At 43.4% G+C, this 21,194-nt stretch overlaps 1 protein-coding gene across 8 annotated transcripts in view; it reads left to right on the top strand.

Moving 5' to 3' along the window:
* The first annotated feature begins 405 nt into the window (after positions 1–405).
* Positions 406–21,194, top strand: part of epha7 (eph receptor A7) — a 110,884-nt gene continuing 90,095 nt past the window's right edge. For all 8 annotated transcript variants that reach the window (XR_015090682.1, XR_015090683.1, XR_015090684.1 and 5 more), the window contains exons 1-3: positions 406–1,427; positions 2,167–2,231; positions 14,846–15,515. Coding sequence is in view for 5 of the 8 variants with exons in the window: in XM_086060512.1 (XP_085916638.1) it covers positions 1,334–1,427; positions 2,167–2,231; positions 14,846–15,515 (829 nt within the window). In the remaining 3 variants the exon portion in view is untranslated. The remainder of the gene's footprint in view (positions 1,428–2,166; positions 2,232–14,845; positions 15,516–21,194) is intronic.

Genomic DNA, 21,194 nt, shown 5'->3' with positions numbered 1-21,194 from the left:
TGTATGTATATATATGTATATATATATATATATGCGTGTGTATATATATATATATGCGTGTATATATGTATATATATATATATATGTATGTATATATATGTATATATGTATGTATATATATGTATTTATATATATATATACATGTATGTATATATATGTAGGTAATTTAATTAATGACACATGTATTTAATTATTGGTTAATTTAATTCCATATTTAATTAATGACACATTTAATTATTTCATTACACATTTATTTAATTATTGGTTTATTTAATTCCATATTTAATTAATAAATTACACATTTAATTATTTCATGACACATTTATTCAATTATTTAATGGTGTATTCATTTATTTAATTTTGGCACTTTTGGTCCTCCATAGTTGACCAAAGCTGCGAGTGAGTCTGGATTTCCAGGCTAGGACGATACACTTTTGCCATGATCGAATCCGGATCTTAATACTTTGGTGGCGATCCGATACGTAATGCAATAGTTTTTTTTTTATATATATAGTTTTTTGTGGGGGCTTAAACACCTCGAGTCATCCATCCATTTTCCGAACCATTTTTCCTTACGAGGGGCCAGACCACTCATTCCACAATGATGCGTCAAAAACAGCAACACTCGGCTGGAAAGCCTCCTCGCTGAAGCTCCCCTGCTCCGGCGCTCCGAAGTCCATCCATTTTCTGCATGATCTACTGAGACTGATGTGCTGGAGTCCAACTTTTTAACAGAGCAAACTTCGGGTGTTGTGGAGAGCGATAGCCGACAGTTGATGCTTTTGGAGCGGCCACAACAAGTGCCGGCCACAGGTCGACGCTGAGCTGCACTTCTATACACTTTTTCCCTTAATTTTTTGGGCAGAAAAGGTGGGTCAGGGGAAAAAAAGCCTTAACAGCCTCTGGTGTTCATTCGAGAACCTCCTACCTTTATGTTCACCCCTGCATATAGCTAAACGTTTTCTAAATACGTGCAAATGTGAGAGAGGAGAGGAGAGGAGAGGAGAGGAGAGGAGAGGAGAGGAGAGGAGAGGAGAGGAGAGGAGAGGAGAGGAGAGGAAAAACTGCCCGTGACGAAATCCAAACATCTCAATTCTCGCTCTGACCATTTCCCCCACCCCACTTATTTCAGCTCACGATCTGTTTCCAAGGCTATAATTGGACAACTCGCTGGCTGATATTACCATCGTCAGTGTCTACTTCCAGCAGCAGCAGTCTTTTCAGTGGGGAACAACACAATTTGGACCATACAGCTGGTTCCGTATGGAAAGCACCGTCGTAAGGTGGCACAACGAGTTACTGGCGGCTTTAGATTGATAACCAAGGCTGCAGCATGATTTCCGTGTTCATCTCCTGGTCGTGGATTACATTTTACCTTCATTTTTGTTCTTTTATAAACCTTGGGGAAGCACGAACTGCAAAGGAAGGTAAGTTCTTTAAGTTATTTTTGTCCTATTGCGTTTTAAATATCTAGCCAGAGAAACGGAAATGCGTCGACTCGTATGCCTTCAGATTGTACAAGCGCTTTTCAAGTATTTGACGGAAAACGCATATGTTTAATGCAGTCATACGTAATATAAAGGTTGGTGTGTGGGACTGGAATGACTGTAAGCAATTTCCGGCGTTTTCCAGTCGCTGTAAATAAGAGTCCCGATCATGCTGAAACCGTCACACCAATAATATTTTGATAGCAAGTCAACATGCTATTCTAACAATCACAATCATGAATCAAGCTGACGTAAGCGAATCGATGGGGTTAGTTTGCGTATTGCAAGTGAGTAGTGTTTTTTTTTAAGGGAACTCACTGCAGTCTAGTACCAATACAATGGCATTACAAAAAAAAATACAAATAAATAGAGTACATTAATATAAATTACTATAATTAAGAAAAAAAAAAAAAAATATATATATATAATCCGTTATCTATCTATCTTTGAGGTTTTGCAAAAACAGACCGTAAAATTACTACAATTACATTTGCTCATGCAGCTGTTACTTACATACTTATTGTATTCTTATTTTGTGCTCAACTAAAAAGTTTTCCATAACTGCTGCTGGTATTAGTTAAGGTGCTGTCAAGATATATAATCAGATTTTAGGTTATAAGGTGAATCTAAACCATTTTCCCCAAGTGAAACATAACCATCTGCCTCTTGGTCCTATTAGTGGTTCTGCTGGATTCCAAGGCACAGCAGACAGATCTGGAGTGGATCTCCTACCCTCCCAATGGGGTAAGTGTGCAGAATCTCCGACCTTGTAACACAGATATGATGGCTTTAAGACATTTCCACAAATACTGCGAATATTGATTGTTAAAAATAAGTAAATACATATTTAAAAAGTATTCAGAGAAATGGATTTGCAGACATGCATACTTAGCTAGAGTCTGGTCTGCTACAATTGAGGCTAGAATTTATTCAGGATACATAACACAAAACTAAAGTCGTGTCAAATAGCAACTTTCTGTTTTAAAAAAGCATTAAGAACATTTTTATTTAAAAAAATATATGGTAGTGGGGTCACATTATGCTGTATAAGATATAGTAATAAGAAATGAAACTGGCAACTTCCCTCATGAAATGTGCAGTAGTATAACTTTTGTGGACTTAAACAAATGTAAACTGTTTGCGAACATCTTAACAACTTTCAGTGTTGGGAAAGTTTGTTTTTTACACATATAAGTTTAAAGTTCAGCTCACAAATTTTAAAATTAACTACTGTAGTTCAGTTCAGCCCGCAACCCTCATGAGCATGAGCGGTTCAGATAATGGATGGATAGATAATTGAGTACATAGTTCATAACTGAAAATTTTCGAACTATGTTCATCATTCCAAAAATGTACTAGTTCCTAACTCAAACCTTTTGCTTCCCCCCCTTCATTTTCAGTTTTAAGCATTACATTACCCTTATCTTTTCATCATATTTATTTGATGTTGTTACAAGTCTTGGGATTTATGGGCTAACCAGGGACCTCAGGCATTGTATTTTTTGTGACATATGGAAATGTGTGTTAGTTAGGGGTGGGCAATATGACAATATTAAATAGTGTTAAGATATGCAGGGCTGACAATTCTGTCAAATCGTTTTATTGAGATGCAAAGCATTTCAGCACAGTGTGACCGTCAGCTCATTTTCTGCCATTGACAGAAGGACAGGGCAGCCATGCATCTGCTGCCACTGCTTTGGGACTTTATACCAGCCAGGTTGTGTGCACATTCGCTATTTTGATTAGACTTCTTGGAAACAAATATGACTTTTGTTAATGTTTTACTAAGGTATTTTGCTGCTTTATAATGTATATTTTACTTTACAAAAGGTAATTATTACAATTATCAATACTCTTATTTCATGTGTAATTTGTAATCTAATAAATCACTTCCGCATTCGACGTATGAGTGCACCCAACCTTCTGGTGCGGGGAGACTTCAGCGAAGCGCACTGTTAATGTGATGTAAAACTCGAAGCCTAAATCTTTAACCCACTGAAAAAGAACAGGAGTCGCTCTTTGCTTTAACACTATGTCTATCAGAATTTTAAAACTACTAATTATTTCACCCAGAGCCGTAATTTTAACGGCTTGAGTTCTGGTAACGATGTCATTGCTTAAAATTATTATTACACGTAAATACAAGTTGTTTGAGTAGCTACTAAAGCTATTTTGTTTATTACATTTTTTTATGTAAATGTAAATTATGTATTGTAGCTCCTCTCCCGGGACTACTGGAGTCCACACTACCCCTCCCCCCTACTAGTCGGACGGTAAGGTTAAGGTGTTGGATCTTTCAGATGGAATCTGCCAGCTAACTGTTCATAACTTGTTCATTTTCGTTTTTTATTTTTTTTTATTTGAATGATACGTTATTGGATAAGAATATATATGTTATTGTGCTTCCTACTCCTTTTAAACATGTAAATTATGACATTGATTAATTATTTTATTTCTTCAAATTTTTATTTTAACTTCAACATATATTTTGTAATGTGCCAATATCTTCAATAAATCAACCAGCCAACAACAACAACTCTATGGTCCGTAGCCTCCTCTTCGTCCAAGTCTTCTCCTCTTTTTCGACGGGATCCGACGAGCACTGCCTCGTCAATATTTTGAAGCAGATGTAATGCTTCTAGTGTTTATTTTTTTATGTCAGCCCATGGTGACATTTCTCATAATGCCTTGCTGAAAAGTGGTTGCTTTGGAAATCCGACAGCGTTGCAGCGGTGCAAGAATGACTCATATAAACCGTCCGTCCGTCCGTCTACTATTCCGCTTATCCGGGGTCGGGTCGCGGGGGCAGCAGCTTTAGCAGGGAAGCCCAGACTTCCCTCTCCCCAGCCACTTCAGCCAGCTCCTCCGATGGGATCCCAAGGCGTTCCCAAGTCAGCCGTGAGACGTAGTCTCTCCAGCGTGTCCTGGGTCGTCCCCGGGGCCTCCTGCCGGTAGGACATGCCCGGAACACCTCCCCAGGGAGGCGCCCAGGAGGCATCCGAACCAGATGCCCCAGCCACCTCAACTGGTTCCTCTCAACGTGGAGGAGTAGCGGCTCGACGCTGAGTCCCTCCCGAATGACCGAGCTTCTCACCCTATCTCTAAGGGAGAGCCCGGCTACCCTGCGGAGGAAACTCATTTCGGCCGCTTGTATCCGGGATCTTGTTCTTTCGGTCACGACCCACAGCTCGTGACCATAGGTGAGGACAGGAACGTAGATCGACCGGTAAATCTAGAGCTTTGCCTTTCGGCTCAGCTCCTTCTTCACCACAACAGACCGATACAGCGTTCCGCATCACTGCAGACGCTGCACCGATCCGTCTGTCGACCTCCCGCTCTAACCTACCCTGGAGATCACGGCTTGAAGAAGCCAACAGCACCACATCATCTGCAAAAAGCAGAGATGCAATGTTGAGGCCACCAAACCGGACCCCCTCGACACTCCGGCTGCGCCTAGAAATTCTGTCCATAAAAGTTACGAACAGAATCGGTGACAAAGGGCAACCTTGGCGGAGTCCGACCCTCACAGGAAACGAATTCGACTTACTGCCGGCAATGCGGACCAAACTCTGACATCGGTCGTACAGGGACCGAATAGCCCGTATCAGGGGGCCCGGTACCCCATACTCCCGAAGCACCCCCCACAGGACTCCCCGAGGGACACGGTCAAACGCCTTCTCCAAGTCCACAAAGCACATGTGGACTGGTTGGGCGAACTCCCACGCACCCTCAAGGATCCTGCTGAGGGTGTAGAGCTGGTCCACTGTTCCACGGCCGGGACGAAAACCACACTGCTTCTCCTGAATCCGAGATTCAACTTCCAGACGGATCCTCCTCTGCAGCACCCCCGAATAGACCTTACCTGGGAGGCTGAGGAGTGTGATCCCTCTAAAGTTGGAACACACCCTCCGGTCCCCCTTCTTAAAAAGAGGAACCACCACCCCGGTCTGCCAATCCAGAGGCACTGTCCCTGATGTCCACGCGATGTTGTAGAGACGTGTCAACCACGACAGCCCCACTACATCCAGAGCCTTTAGGAACTCCGGGCGAATCTCATCCACCCCCGAGGCCCTGCCACCGAGAAGCTTTCCAACCACTTCAGTGACTTCGACCCCAGAGATAGGGGGGCCCACCTCAGAGTCCCCAGACCCTGCTTCCTCAAAGGAAGGCGTGTTGGTGGAATTGAGGAGGTCTTCGAAGTATTCTCCCCACCGATTCACGACGTCCCAAGTCGAGGTCAACAGCACCCCATCTCCACTATACACAGTGTTAATGGCGCACTGCTTTCCTCTCCTGAGACGCCGGATGATGGACCAGAATTTCCTCGAAGCCGTCCGGAAGTCGTTCTCCATGGCCTCACCGAACTCTTCCCATGTCCGAGTTTTTGCCTCAGCGACCACCGAAGCCGCATTCCGCTTGGCCAGCCGGTACCTGTCAGCAGCCTCCGGAGTACCACAGGCCAAAAAGGCCCAATAGGACTCCTTCTTCAGCTTGACGGCATCCCTTACCGCTGGTGTCCACCAGCGGGTTCGAGGATTGCCGCCCCGACAGGCACCAACCACCTTACGGCGACAGCTCCGATCGGCCGCTTCAACAATGGAAGCACGGAACATGGTCCATTCGGACTCAACGTCCCCCGCCTCCCCCGGGACAACGGAGAAGCTCTGCCGGAGGTGGGCGTTGAAACTCTTTCTGACAGGGGATTCTGCCAGACGTTCCCAGCAGACCCTCACAATACGTTTGGGCCTGCCTGGTCGGACCAGCATCTTACCCCGCCATCGGAGCCAACACACCACCAGGTGGTGATCAGTTGACAGCTCCGCCCCTCTCTTAACCCGAGTGTCCAACACATACGGCCGCAAATCCGATGACACGACTACAAAGTCGATCATCGAACTGCGGCCTAGGGTGTCCTGGTGCCAAGTGCACATATGGACACCCTTGTGCTTGAACATGGTGTTCGTTATGGTCAGTCCGTGACGAGCACAGAAGTCCAACAACAAAACACCGCTCGGGTTTTGATCGGGGGGGCCGTTCCTCCCAATCACGCCCCTCCAGGTCTCACTGTCATTACCCACGTGAGCGTTGAAGTCCCCCAGCAGAACGAGGGAGTCCCCGGGGGGAGCGCTCTCCAGCACACCCTCCAAGGACTCCAGAAAGGGTGGGTACTCTGAGCTGTTGTTCGGTGCATAAGCACAAACAACAGTCAGGACCCGTCCCCCCACCCGTAGGCGGAGGGAGGCTACCCTCTCGTTCACCGGGGTAAACCCCAACGCACAGGCACCTAGCCGGGGGGCAATGAGTATGCCCACACCTGCTCTGCGCCTCTCACCGTGGGCAACTCCAGAGTGGAAGAGGGTCCAGCCCCTCTCGAGAGGATTGGTACCAGAACCCAAGCCGTGTGTGGAGGTGAGTCCGACTATATCTAGTCGGAACTTCTCAGCCTCGCACATCAGCTCGGGCTCCTTCCCTGTCAGAGAGGTGACATTCCATGTCCCCAGAACTAGCTTCAGTAGCCGAGGGTCGGACCGCCAAGGCCCCCGCCTTTGGCTGCCACCCAACTCACTGCGCACCTGACCCCTTTGGCCCCTTCCACCGGTGGTGAGCCCATGGGAAGGGGGACCCACGTTGCCTTTTCGGGCTGTGCCCGGCCGGGCCCCATGGGTGTAGGCCCGGCCACCAGACGCTCGCCTTCGAGCCCCACCTCCAGGCACTCGTATAAACATTATTTTTAATACAATAAAATGACAGCATATGAATAATATACACACAGGCACATGAAAAGTCAAAACGCTAGAAATGCAGAAACATTAGATAATTTCGAAAAACAGAGTAATAACACATCAAAGTTTAAGCTTCAAAATACAGCTCTGTTGTTAACTAACGGCGCCCCTGTGTGGTCGACAACTACAGTTATCCCTGCGAATGTTAACAAGTTACACCAAACTGTCTCCGGTGGTCAGCATAAGAGAAAAAAAACAAGGCAGAGTTATAACCTGTCTATGTGGGCACATAGCAGTGATCACTCGGCGTACTGTCATCTCTCCTCTTCTTTGATGCCTTGCCAAATGCACGCAACCACACTCATAAAAAATGATGAAAAAATACTCTAAAATGCTGACAACTGGTCGAGGTTCTCTGAAGGAAAACAAACGGCAATGGCATTACCAGAAAAAGACCGTGCTATGAGATTTTCCCGGAAATACGTCATGGCTATTTGTGCATCGAGTCCATTCAGACAAGACACAGGAATTAAACTCCTAACACGTCCGTGGAAACAGTCCACCAATTAGGAGTGGGGGTTCACACAGCAAAATTTGCATATGCCACTGATATTAGTTTGCCTCCGCGGCTTGGCTGGAAGGAAAACGTCGAGTCTCTGCCTAGAAACGTCCCGGACAGGTCAAAACAATTCCTATACCTTTAAAATGTTAATATTAAAGCTATTTCTACATCATGCATGCTCCACCAATGCCCAGATTGCCTATCAGCTTGTATCCTCCCTACAACTCCACAGTTTCTTAGGGGTGTAGTGTGATGTCTCTGCAGATATTTAGTTTTAGCGTACGACACAATTGGGATAGAAACTGGAAACAAAAACAAAAACAAGAGGCCGGGTTCGAGCACAGTCCAAACTCCAGCTCATAATTCAGGAAAACTTAAAAAACCAAAACAAACATACTGTGTATGATAGCACATTCATTCAAATCATATCTAAAAACACAATGGCGCTTACTTCTTCACAGTTCTAAATGCAGTTATTGTTTTAACTTGTTTGTTTCTGCTTGTATTTTGAATGTTTGGCATTGTATTTCATTAAACCATGACAGTGATCGGTCCCACAAAGAATGACTTCTCAGCCATGTATGGAGCTGACTAACGTGTCAAAAGAAAGCAATGCTGTCGTAAGAGAGGTTCTGTGTGGTACGTGTTTTTTATGTGTTACTAAGCGTTTTGTTTTGCACACGATGATTGCTTTAATTAGCAGTTGCACAAGAGACGTATAAATGGTGGTCGCTTTTTTTTCTTCTATTGTGGCCACAAAATTATCACATGTTACGGGAGTCAGTAACTTTAATATCACACAAATAAATTGAGTAACTCATGATATTACGTCGTTACTGTCTAAATGTAATATATTACTGTAACGCGTTACTTTTGTAAAACATTACACCCAACCCTGGCTATATGCCACGTACTTCTGGTGAAAGGGACGTGTGCGCCTTTGTAACTTCCGGTCCCATTTACTTCCATTAAAATTGGTGTGTTTTCCACTTGAGCCCTGCACGATTTACCTCCATTTTCTTTGAAGTAAGTCGCATCATTCAAGTCCTGTACAACATTACAAGACGGAGGATGGTGGGGGTGGGGGGGATCTGTTGTTCAAGTTATATGCCTGCTACATATGACTGGATAATTGTCTGCTGTTGGCAGCGAACACCAATGTTGAGTCTCCTTATGCGAGGTAATTTTTTTTTTTTTAATACGACACTACAGTGCTCGTTGTACGCTGCTACTTAACTGTCTTCACATTTTCCATTCACGTAGACTATCTGATCTGATCTGTTGTCTTGTATGTAACGCTAATGCCTATGTCGCAACAGTAACCGGAAACAGAGTAGGGGAGAGTGGGGTAAGTAGTGCCAATTTTTACAGGAAACCCTACAACTAAAATATGTTCGTATACTTTAGGATGTTGTGCATCGCTGAGAGCAATCACTTTGGATCTTCAATAAACTGTTTGAGAAATATAGTTCTAGAAAAAAAAGTTTTTTTTGTAGCGCAACTTGCCCCAAGTGCGGGGTAAGGTGTGCCATTAGTCAGAATTTAGTGGGGTAAATTTGTATGGCCATCCTGCAGATTTTTATCTCCTTTCCAACCTGACGTGTGGTCTTCCCCTCTTTCACTGCTCTTTCCAACTCCTCAAGGGGAATTGAAACCCTTTTGTATCTGGTGACATGATGAATACCCAAACGTATTGTGAGGGTCTGCTGGGAACGTCTGGCAGAATCCCCTGTCAGAAAGAGTTTCAACACCCACCTCCGGCAGAACTTCTCCCTTGTCCCGGGGGAGGCGGGGGACATTGAGTCCGAGTGGACCATGTTCCGCGCTTCCATTGTTGAGGCGGCCGATCGGAGCTGTGGCCGTAAGGTGGTTGGTGCCTGTCGTGGCGGCAATCCTCGAACCCGCTGGTGGCCTTTTTGGCCTGTGGGACTCTGGAGGCTGCTGATGGGTACCGGCTGGCCAAGCGGAATGCGGCTTCGGCGGTCGCTGAGGCAAAAACTCGGACATGGGAAGAGTTCGGTGAGGCCATGGAAAACGACTTCCGGATGGCTTCGAGGAAATTCTGGTTCACCATCCGGCGTCTCAGGAGAGGAAAGCAGTGCGCCATTAACACTGTGTATAGTGGAGATGGGGTGCTGTTGACCTCGACTCGGGACGTTGTAAATCGGTGGGGAGAATACTTCGAAGACCTCCTCAATTCCACCGACACGCCTTCCTTTGAGGAAGCAGGGTCTGGGGACTCTGAGGTGGGCTCCCCTATCTCTGGGGTCGAAGTCACTGAGGTGGTTGGAAAGCTTCTCGGTGGCAGGGCCTCGGGGGTGGATGAGATCCGCCCGGAGTTTCTAAGTCTCTACAACATCGCATGGACATTAGGGACAGTGCCTCTGGATTGGCAGACCGGGGTGGTGGTTCCCCTTTTTAAGAAGGGAGACCGGAGGGTGTGTTCCAACTTTAGAGGGATCACACTCCTCAGCCTTCCAGGTAAGGTCTATTCAGGGGTGCTGGAGAGGAGGGTCCGTCGGGAAGTCGAATCTCGGATTCAAGAGGAGCAGTGTGGTTTTCGTCCCGGCCGTGGAACAGTGGACCAGCTCTACACCCTCAGCAGGGTCCTCGAGGGTGCGTGGGAGTTCGCCCAACCAATCCACATGTGCTTTGTGGACTTGGAGAAGGCGTTTGACCGTGTCCCTCGGAGAGTCCTGTGGGGGGTGCTTCGGAAGTATGGGGTACCGAGCCCCCTGATATGGGCTATTCGGTCCCTGTACGACCAATGTCAGAGTTTGGTCCGCATTGCCGGCAGTAAGTCGAATTCGTTTCCTGTGAGGGTTGGACTCCGCCAAGGTTGCCCTTTGTCACCGATTCTGTTCATAACTTTTATGGACAGAATTTCTAGGCGTAGCCGAAACTTTGAGGGGGTCCGGTTTGGTGGCCTCAACATTGCATCTCTGCTTTTTGCAGATGATGTGGTGCTGTTGGCTTCTTCAAGCCGTGATCTCCAGCTCTCACTGGAGCGGTTTGCAGCCGAGTGTAAAGCGGTTGGGATGAAGATCAGCACCTCCAAATCCGAGACCATGGTCCTCAGTCGGAAAAGAGTGGAGTGCCCTCTCTGGGTCGGGGATGAGATCCTGCCCCAAGTGGAGAAGTTCAAGTATCTTGGGGTCTTGTTCACGAGTGAGTGTAGGTTAGAGTGGGAGATCGACAGGCGGATCGGTGCAGCGTCTGCAGTGATGCCGGGCTCTCCCTTAGAGATAGGGTGAGAAGCTCGGTCATCCGGGAGGGACTCAGCGTCGAGCCACTACTCCTCCGCGTTGAGGGGAACCAGTTGAGGTGGCTCGGGCATCTGGTTCGGATGCCTCCTGGACGCCTCCCTGGGGAGGTGTTCCAGGCATGTCCTACTGGCAGGAGGCCCCGGGGAACGACCCAGGACACGCTGGAGAGACTACGTCTCTCGGCTGGCCTGGGAACGCCTTGGGATCCCGTCGGAGGAGCTGGCTGAAGTGGCTGGGGAGAGGGAAGTCTGGGCTTCCCTGCTAAAGCTGCTGCCCCCGTAACCCGACCCCGGATAAGCGGAATTGAAGACGGAACGGAACGGCATGATGAATTTTGGTCAAAAATTAAGAATGGCACATACTTTTCGTGATCAAATGTAAGAATACAGTTTACAACAACAATGAAATACAATAAAGTAATATAGGGCAAATCATCCTAATTTAGGGGAAATTGTGCCATTGGCATAATTTAACCCAGGTCCTTTGGCACAAATTGCCCCAAGCCCACCCTTTTGGGGAAAAAAAAAAGCATCCCCCAGCTGTTTTGAGCCAGCATCATGCTAACCATATAGACTCATGATATAACTTAACTTACTAAAGCACTAAAACATGTGTGAACTGTTTACAAAGTTGTCTATAATTGTTCAAACACAGCCATAAAAAAACCTTAACCATTGAAATTTTACTTTGGAGAGCTAAAAAATGTTTGGGGAACTTATATGTGCTTACCTCTCAAGCCATGCGTCTCCCTTTTTTTACCGGATGAGCAAAATGGATGTCTCTTCAAAAATAGGTGGTCACATGGCCAACTTTTTCTAAATAACGGGTCGAACTACTTGCTCCTTGGCTCAAATTACCCCACTCTCCCCTAAGCGCATGATAGTTTCCGCCGGAAGTTTCGCCTCCTCTGTGGCATATATCCCTTTGGCCGGTTCAGTCTTACTTTGGGCTTACTTTGGCGCTAACATTGGAGTGCAGCAGGCGCAAGATTGAGGCCCTGGGTTCAATCCCGGTCATCTCCACGTTCTTTTTTTGCTGATTACCCAACATAAATAGGGCAATCATAGATTAGCCACAGGTGCCATAATCCACCAGGTACGGTGATACCTCGATTTATGAATAAAATAAAATAAAAAACGTTCGTGGTGATTAATCGATGAGTTGGATTTTTTTATTTATATTTCCATCCCTATATCAAAAAACAGGACATTATTTCAAATTGACAGTGCAGAAATACACAAATATAAATTAATTAAAATTAAATTACTCGTTAGGTCTGTACCATGTCAGAAAATGGGCACAAATGTTGGTCATTGTTTTCCAAAGTAAAAGCAGATGTTTGTAAATGTTTTATCTTGATTCACCACAAAGATAACAAATTAGCTTTCATGAAGGACTACAGAAATCTGAGATTATTTTCTGTTGAGAGGCTGAAATTCAAAGGATTTAGAAAATTGATTTTATGCACGCATAATTTCCGCATTTGAGGTACGCTAAATTTGGTTGCAAGTGTAACACATAGCATATCATTGAACTCTAAACTATCCTCGCAGTCTGCTGAAATGACATCAAGCTACTGTAAATGACGTATTGCCTTATTAATTGCTCCAGTTATCCAAGTGTCGGCAAAGCGATCAAAGCACCATATCTCATTTAATGAGTCATTTGCTGCTTCACAGTACACACAGTCTATGTGAACATAGACTTGCATGTCTTAGTCTGACCCACTCAACTCAACTTTATTTATAGAGCACAAATAAATCCACAAAATAGGATTGAGAGCCTTCATTGTCATGTTCCGTGGCGTTGATGCAAAAAAATTTAGCTTAGGAAAATATAAATGGCAACCAATAAGAAAATAATTATAATGACAAGAATATAATAAATATATTATATATAAAATATGAAATTACAGTATATAGTGTTTCCTCACTCTTCGTGGGTGATACGTTCCAAGCCCACCCCCGCGATAGGTGAATTTCCCCAAAGTAGAGGTTGATTTTTTTTCCCTTTTTTTTCTTTTTTTGATTGTATTTTATTTTTATGGTGATTTACGTCTCTACGAGGGTTAGGTTTAGGGTTAGTCCAACGTGGTCCAATTAAGAAGGAAGAGAAATAGCAAGAAAGCTTGCAAAATAGGTAAACCCGCATTAAAGTTATGGTTACAAATAAAAATCTGCATTGGAGTGATTCTGAATCGAGGGAATAACCGAATCGCATTGTAGCAAAGGACGACTGTACTACTAGCTAGTGAAGATGAGGGTGAATGTTCCCACAAAGCTTTGTGACGGTGCAACCGATATTATTTGTCTCGCTATAGCCGGGTGCCTTGCAGGGACAGGTCGGCAGCGAGGAAGTAGGAGTGCAGCTTTGTGACTCCTGTTGCAATAATTAAATTGTCTTGCCAAATGTATGCACTTTCTATCTTATTTGTAGTACCATCTCTCTGGTAAACGTGTTCAAATAAGCTGAACATAACAGTACACCTGAGTTGACTGGAGGAGCCAATTCCTTCGAATGACATTTTAACCTTGAAAAGCACCAGCTCCAAGCTATTGAATACAGTACACAAAAACTGATTACAAAAACCCATGTGAACACAATTTTAAAGCATGAAGTTCATTTTCCTCCAGATGGCGTCTCGTTAGCTTGGAATAAATGGAAACTGGAAGCTCGTATGCCTCCAACTCTTTCCACCGGAAATTAGTATTGAGCTGACGTGCATATAGTCCATTGTCACTTAAACAAGGTATCAAAAGTATGTGCAATTTCTGGAGAAATTGCATGTGAATGCTGAAAGCTGAATGAAAATATTTGAATGAATGTAAAATGTTTTATAATAATAATATGAAATGACATTGAATATAATTGATATTAATTATTTAGACAATGATTATTAAATGAAATAGAACTTGGACTAAAATGTGCTCCAAGCGGGAATCAAAACCAGATGTTCCATATGCTAGTCATGTGCTTTAACCACCGCACTATTGTGGACATGGAAGCATCTGTGACATTGATGTAATTGTATTGAACAAAGCAGTACAATACTGAAAGCTGAAAATGTGGCATAATATAGAAAAAAAACCTTAATAATGTGAAAAGACATTTAATACAATGGATGTTAAATAATTAGACAATGATTATTTCTGAAATTGAAGTTGTGTTCCAACCAGGATTTGAAACCACGTTCTCACATGGCATGTGCTTAACCTCTAAGCTAACCGACTTGCCAAATTTCATGCATATTTATATTTAAAAATGTAGTATAACCAAGAAGCAACCACCTTTGAATGGCGACACATGCGTTTAATCATACAAGTAAAATCATAATGCATTTCCCGATATGATCAATTGGTAAGCATGTATATCACTTAGCAGAATGGCCATTTGTAATGTACAGTCAGAAGTGGGATTTGAGCCCATGACCTCCTGGTTACTGGACAATGCTCTTTACCAACTGCGCCACTGAGCAGTTGCAAACTCCTGGGAATGATAAGTTGTCAGGGAAGGGATGTGTGAAGTTTGAACTTAGAAAAAGTTGAATGTCTGTCCCATTGAAAATGAATCGGGTAAATTTGATATTAAATGTTAAATTTTGTGAAAACTGTACATTAGTGGAATGAGAAAAATATAGTCCCGGTTGGCGTAAATTTTTGTAGCAAGTTGAGGAAGAAAAAGTGAGGAGAATAATCATAATAATAAAGAATCTGAATAATATATGCATTCACACAATTATCAATTAAGTTGATAATCAAGTAGTTGTTGATTAATCGATTAATTTTTGCAACTCTAATCTCGTTTTAGTGGGAAGAGATCAGCGGCTTGGATGAGAGCTACACACCCATCCGCACATACCAAGTTTGCAAAGTCATGGAGCCCAATCAGGATAACTGGCTTCGAACTAACTGGATCGAAAAGGGCAATGCCCAGAGAATATTTGTGGAACTGAAGTTTACCTTAAGGGATTGTAACAGTCTACCTGGTATGGTGGGAACTTGCAAGGAGACATTCAACTTATATTACCAGGAAACAGATTCAGAGGTGGGTAGAAGTATGCGAGAGAACCAGTATGTTAAAATTGACACAATTGCAGCAGATGAGAGCTTCACTCAGGGCGACCTCGGCGAGAGGAAGATGAAGCTCAACACTGAAGTGCGCATAATTGGCCCCCTGTCCAGGCAGGGCTTTTACCTGGCTTTTCAAGATGTAGGAGCATGTATTGCCCTGGTATCTGTCAAAGTTTATTACAAGAAGTGCTGGCCCATCATCGAGAACCTGGCTATATTCCCAGACACCGTGACAGGATCGGAGTTCTCCTCCCTAGTGGAGGTCGATGGAATATGCGTAAACGATGCAGAAGTGGAGGCTGACAACTCTCCCAAGATGCACTGCAGCGCTGAAGGGGAATGGCTGGTGCCCATCGGGAAATGCATATGCAAAGCAGGATTTCATCAGAAAGGAGACGCATGCGAACGTGAGTTGCTTTAATTTTCTTTTTATAATCACAGCAAAGTGCTTTATTTAGGCATCAGACAGTTTACGAATTAGTTACCACTGCCTCTCACACTCCACCTCTCTCTAGTGTGTTGTTTACGGTTCAAGACATCTATGAAAGATGACAATGAATGTGATATCCTATCCCATCTCGGCTAGCCCATTATTGTGGCTGTGCAGGATCGCAGAGTTATAATTATCTATGTAATACTTTCTGTCTCTCAAAATCCTTATTGAAATATTGGAGATTGCTGTAAATGTAATTACAATTAGCACCGGACGGCACACTACCCCACCGCACGGATAGATGAAATATGGATGAAACATTGCGATCTTGATTTCAAGACCGGCTCGTGAAGCTATTTCTTTTTTTTTTCTTAAGAGCTCAGTATTGTTCATTCGGTAATTTTACCGATTTGACATGTCATCATCATTGCTCTCTCTTTTTTTAATTTAAAAAAAATGTTTTGTATGTGGGTGAGTATGTACATGTGTGTGTGTATGTGTGTGTGTGTGTGTGTGTGTGTGTGTGTGTGTGTGTGTGTGTGTGTGGGTGTGTGTGTGCGTGCGTGTGAGTGTGTACTCATTAGTTCACCTAAAACCTATTAAAAATCTCATACCGTTCACCTAAAGCGAATACTTCAGAATCCAGCTAGAGTCGTGAGGTTGTCAGGAGACCCGAGGAAGGATCAAAGAAAAGAAAGGAAAGTGAAATCCAGCACCGACCAGACATTACCTACTACCCACCGGGTTACCAACCAGAGTCTTTCACCAACCCCAGAAACATCTAAATTCCAACAAATTAGGGAGACCTCAAGAGACCAAAGGAGAGACTGAGTAGATGAAGATGAGAGACGGGTAGATGAAGCATATTTACATATTAAAAGTTATTATTGTCCATAAAGCCATGGAATTTACTACTTCAACCGAAGTTCACCTGTCAGTCAAGTTCCACATTTAGTCGGGACTCATAGAGCGCGATATTTACTTAAGTTGGAGATCGTTAGTTTGAAAACAGCCCCTTACCTTCTGTTGCCTGCTGTTTTTAACAAGTTAATCAAATCGCCGACTTTGCCGGAATTCACAGCGCACGACCTGTATCATTATGTAGTCAATGCCGTCTCTTCTCCTTACACCGGGCTGATTCAAAAGCTTGTCACTGGCTAGAGTCTCTGGGACGAGATGCTACGCTCACACCGGGGAACAATATACCTCGTAATGCAAAGGTAAAACTTGTTTATCATGCTAACTGACTTATTTTTACATAGTCCGTTCTATATTGAAACGATGTGATGTTATGTTACTATGTTTACTAGCATGGAACACGTGACTATCGTAGTGGCAAGCTATGCAGTAATTTCATGATTATGACTCCGGTTCCATAGTGAAAAACTCCAAGCACAAAGACGAAATCCCCCATTATTAAACAGTCAAATGCACTTAATAGTTTTGAAGAAGGTACATTTTAAAACTAAGCTGTGTGTTCGTGCAGTTGGAGTGGATGCTAACTATCTGGCTCGTTAATGTGATTTGAAATACGCAATTCCACACCTCTATTATAATCTTTGTTAGAGTCTACGTTTACTAGTAAAATGTATAAACATTTATCTACTAATTACAACATTTATCTACTAACCTTGCAAAAAATGATCGCTGTAAATCCGTGAAAACTTTGGGGGCTGCCAGTCCTTTCTGTCAATCTACGTCTTTTGTCTTCATTAGTAGGTATGTGATAAAAAGCAACATTTGGTTTACTCCTTTGTCTGTCTGTACAACCTACCGCAAAGCAAGATATGACTATTTTATAAGATAATCTATTAGATAAAGGACTTTACGCTGTATGAGATTCAATGGTTACAATACGGCTCTTTTGCCATCAAGTGTCCCAGAGGGAGCGTTCCCATGAGGGCTGTGCAAAAGGTCAATATTGACAAATATCACATTTTGAGTAAATACTGGTCTCTCACATTGCCGACTACAAGATTGAAAAGCAGTCCTTAACACAGATGGTAGATGAATACATTTCACATTGTTACATTTGGAGTGACAACAAATGCCGCTATCTTTTGAGAGATATCGGCTGTTTGATAGATATTTGGAGTGTCTAAACAAGGGGTGTCAAACTCATATTAGCTCAGGAGCCACATGGAGGAAAATATATTACCAAGTGGGCTGGACCGGTAAAATCATTATATATAACTTAAAAATAATTGGCAGTTATACACAGATGTGCAGGGCAGCCCTAAATAGGGGGGGCTCAACTATAAATATATTGTTCCAAAAAATAGGACAAATGCAAAAAACGCTGCAACACTTGGCCCTTATGAGTTCCGGGCGTGTTATATCTACCTGTTTTGCATATATATTGTTCCCAGAATGCATTGTCTGAATGTATGTCGCATTCAACACATTTATGTTTGATTTATGTTGGTCTATGTTTTTATTTTTTCAACAAACCGTAACTTTGGGTTGTGTGTAAAATAATGACATCCAGGCCAATTCTGTGTACAAGTTGCATTGTTCATCTGAGGATTGCGTGTAAGATTACAAATGTATATGTTTTGATGTTAGCTGTCTGATTAATTGGGCCGACATTATAATTATTTTTCCTTACAAGATCATCTCGCGGGCCGAATTAAACCCCTTGGTGGGCCTAAGGCGGCCCGCGGGCCATATGTTTGACACCCCTGGTCCAAACTGAATGCTAAACCAATAGCAGACATACAGCTAGCTTTTAGCCACTCGCATCAATTACATGTAGGTGGCGGCGCTGCCTTTGTGATGTCTTGCCAAAGTTTACTAGCTTTGTCAAGGCAAGGTAGAGTGCACGTTTGTTAACTTAGCGATTTTAATGAGTGTGTTAAAGCTTTACTTATCTTTCAAATGGTTCTTTCTGGTCAAACAGAAGCCACAAGAGTACTGTATACATGCGTACATCGTGTGAATTGTTTGGAACATATCGTAAATATTCACTTACCACTTTCCGCAGCATATCAAGTCTTCACACATTCCAGCTTTCAAGACACCTTTATTGTGACGAGGTGCAACAACAACAGTGCATGAAACAGCATTTAAATGTCAATATGAAAGTAAGCTGTTTTTTTCATTATTATTTTTATAACAGACTCTCTTTGGGTTTAATCCTTACATAAAGATGGTGTGCCCGCTCGCAGTTTTGCTAGTCAGTGTGTCCATTGGCTCACAAAATTCAAAATTTTACGTGAAAACTGCGATGCGAGACCACTTTTTTCTAGTCTTTGGTTCTTGACCTGGATTCGATCGAACCCCTGGGTTTCGGTAAGTCAGTCTCAGGTAGCATGACAGTTCTTTTAAGTGAACTGAATCTTTAGAATCAGTTCATTAAAAAGAACCGTTCAAAAGATTCGTTCATCGAATCGTTCGTCTACGCCCCCCCTACATCCCCTTCCCCCCGGGGGCGGCCCGCACCGCCCCGTCCGAACCCCCCACCCCAAGCGGACGGGGGAGGGAAAAGAACGGGGGGGCGTAGAACGAACCGTTCCGCGAGCGCCGCCGGACGACCACCGATCCCGCTGGGTTGAATCCCCCGCGCGGACTGCGCGGTCCCCACCGGCACTGACGTAAAAATAAATAAATAATAATAATAAAAATAAAAAATTAATAAAAAAAATACAATAAAAAATACACGCAGTTAATGTTATGTTGCTATATTTGCTGTCATGGGTGTGTTTCAATCAAAGACATTCGTACGTTAACTCCCTGAATCATTCCTGAACCGGAAATGGCAACACGTTCACTCACTGACTCGTTCACTCATACGTTCGTGAACCGGAAATGGCAACACGTTCACTCACTGACTCGTTCACTCGCTGATATGTTCGTGAAACGGAAATGGCAACACGTTCACTTACTGACTCGTTCACTCGCTGATCCGCGTTGGCTAACGCCAATATCATGGGAGTACGTTCGCCCGTGTGTCTGACGCTGGCTGCTGATTGGTCGTTCGCAAAGATTGACGACATGAGCGTGGCTGAGCTCAAATGAACTGAGAAAAGAACAAATCGCTTCAGGAAGTGATCCGTTCAATCACGTTTACTGAAAATATTTGTTCTTTTTTAACGAAACGTACGTGAACGACACAACACTAGTCTCAGGGGTTCGGCAGAGGTTAAGATGACTCAAATAATTTGTAATGATACGCCCGCTTGGCCATCATTGGCTGCAGGTGATCACGCTACATTGCTTGGCCTATCTGTGCTGCAGGGACTTTGGTGCGTTCATTGGTCCGATCTGATACTTGTATTGGGTATCGGCCCCGATATTAGAAAATAAATTGGACTGGGTATCGGTGACAATGGTCCCGATCTACAGAGGCTTACCTATCAGTCTACAGCTATAACTGAGCAGCACATGTTTTCAGTTTGTTTTCAATCAAAATGGAGGAGGCAGCTAACACTTCCCACACCTAAAAGTCCAACAGCTGCATGCAATATCTGCAAAGTCGACATCACGAGGGGTGGTAAGAAAACTTCAACTTATAACACACCAGAAATTTAATCAAGCATCTCCAAAGATATCACTCGAAAGATCACACGGAGTTCATCGAGCTGATTTTTATTTATTTTTAATAAACAATTCAGAAGATTTATATCTCTCTTTTTTCCCTGTGTACAAAGTTGGAGTGAGGTGGATCGGTATTGGCAGATACTGAACTCAATGTATCCCTAGTCGACTTGTGGTTGTTGTGATGGAATGTCGTGTGATTTCTTTGTCTTGTAATGCCTTCATACTAACTATGATGAGCAAAAAAAAAAAAATGAGTGGAGAATATGTGCAATATAAATTCACATGTATAACGGAATGTATGGTGTTTCACAGGGTTCAATTCTGGGGCATCTCTTGTTTTCATTGTATCTGCTGCCCCTGTGTTCTATCCTAAGAAAACTGCAGTGGTTGTTTTACTATAAATATTGAGTTCAATTGAGTGATGGATGTTAGTGTCTTAACTGTATGATTTGTAATCCCAAATTGAGCAGTTATTTTTCCAGCACAACGAGCTATCTAGCAAAACTAAAAGAACACTGTCTTAAGCTGCACGGACATGGGGAATACAAGAACACAACACTTTCTAAATTCAAGGTGAAGGGAGCCAGATTTGATGAAAAGGTTACTCTCCTTGTTCATTTTCAAATCACACTTTATTTTTCAATGAAAAGGTTTCGGTGAATGCGCATTGGAAATTGGTAGAGTTCAGTACCTCCAACAAGGTTAAGAACCACTGCTTTATATTTAAGTGTTGCTGGGAATTCTAAAGAAACATCAGCACTTGACTCCACCATGACACCATTTAGATGCCGCTCGATCAAGAGTAATCCGAATTCTAATTGTCTTAACAACAATATATGAATTTAAAGTGTCTGTGACTGTGTAAAAACTGACTTCACCCAGATATAGGTGGGGGTGATGGGCGTGTTTACATCACAGAGTTGAAAAAGGCATTACAAGAGCAGTTATTTACTGATTTCTCTAAAAGTAATGGATACAATTGAAAATGTGAGCTAGTTTCTTTATCCAGATCAAAAAGTACAGTTTTTTTAGGGAAAAATGGGCCTTCCTGACAAACCAGTCCCTTCCCAGATAGCAAAATGTGGTTGAATCAATGTTGAAACATAGTTCAGCT

The sequence above is a fragment of the Leptonotus elevatus genome, chromosome 18 (assembly GCF_054856555.1).
Source record: "Leptonotus elevatus isolate MCC_2025b chromosome 18, RoL_Lele_1.0, whole genome shotgun sequence".
NCBI lineage: Eukaryota > Metazoa > Chordata > Actinopteri > Syngnathiformes > Syngnathidae > Leptonotus > Leptonotus elevatus.
This window is presented reverse-complemented; position numbering and strand designations above follow the sequence as displayed.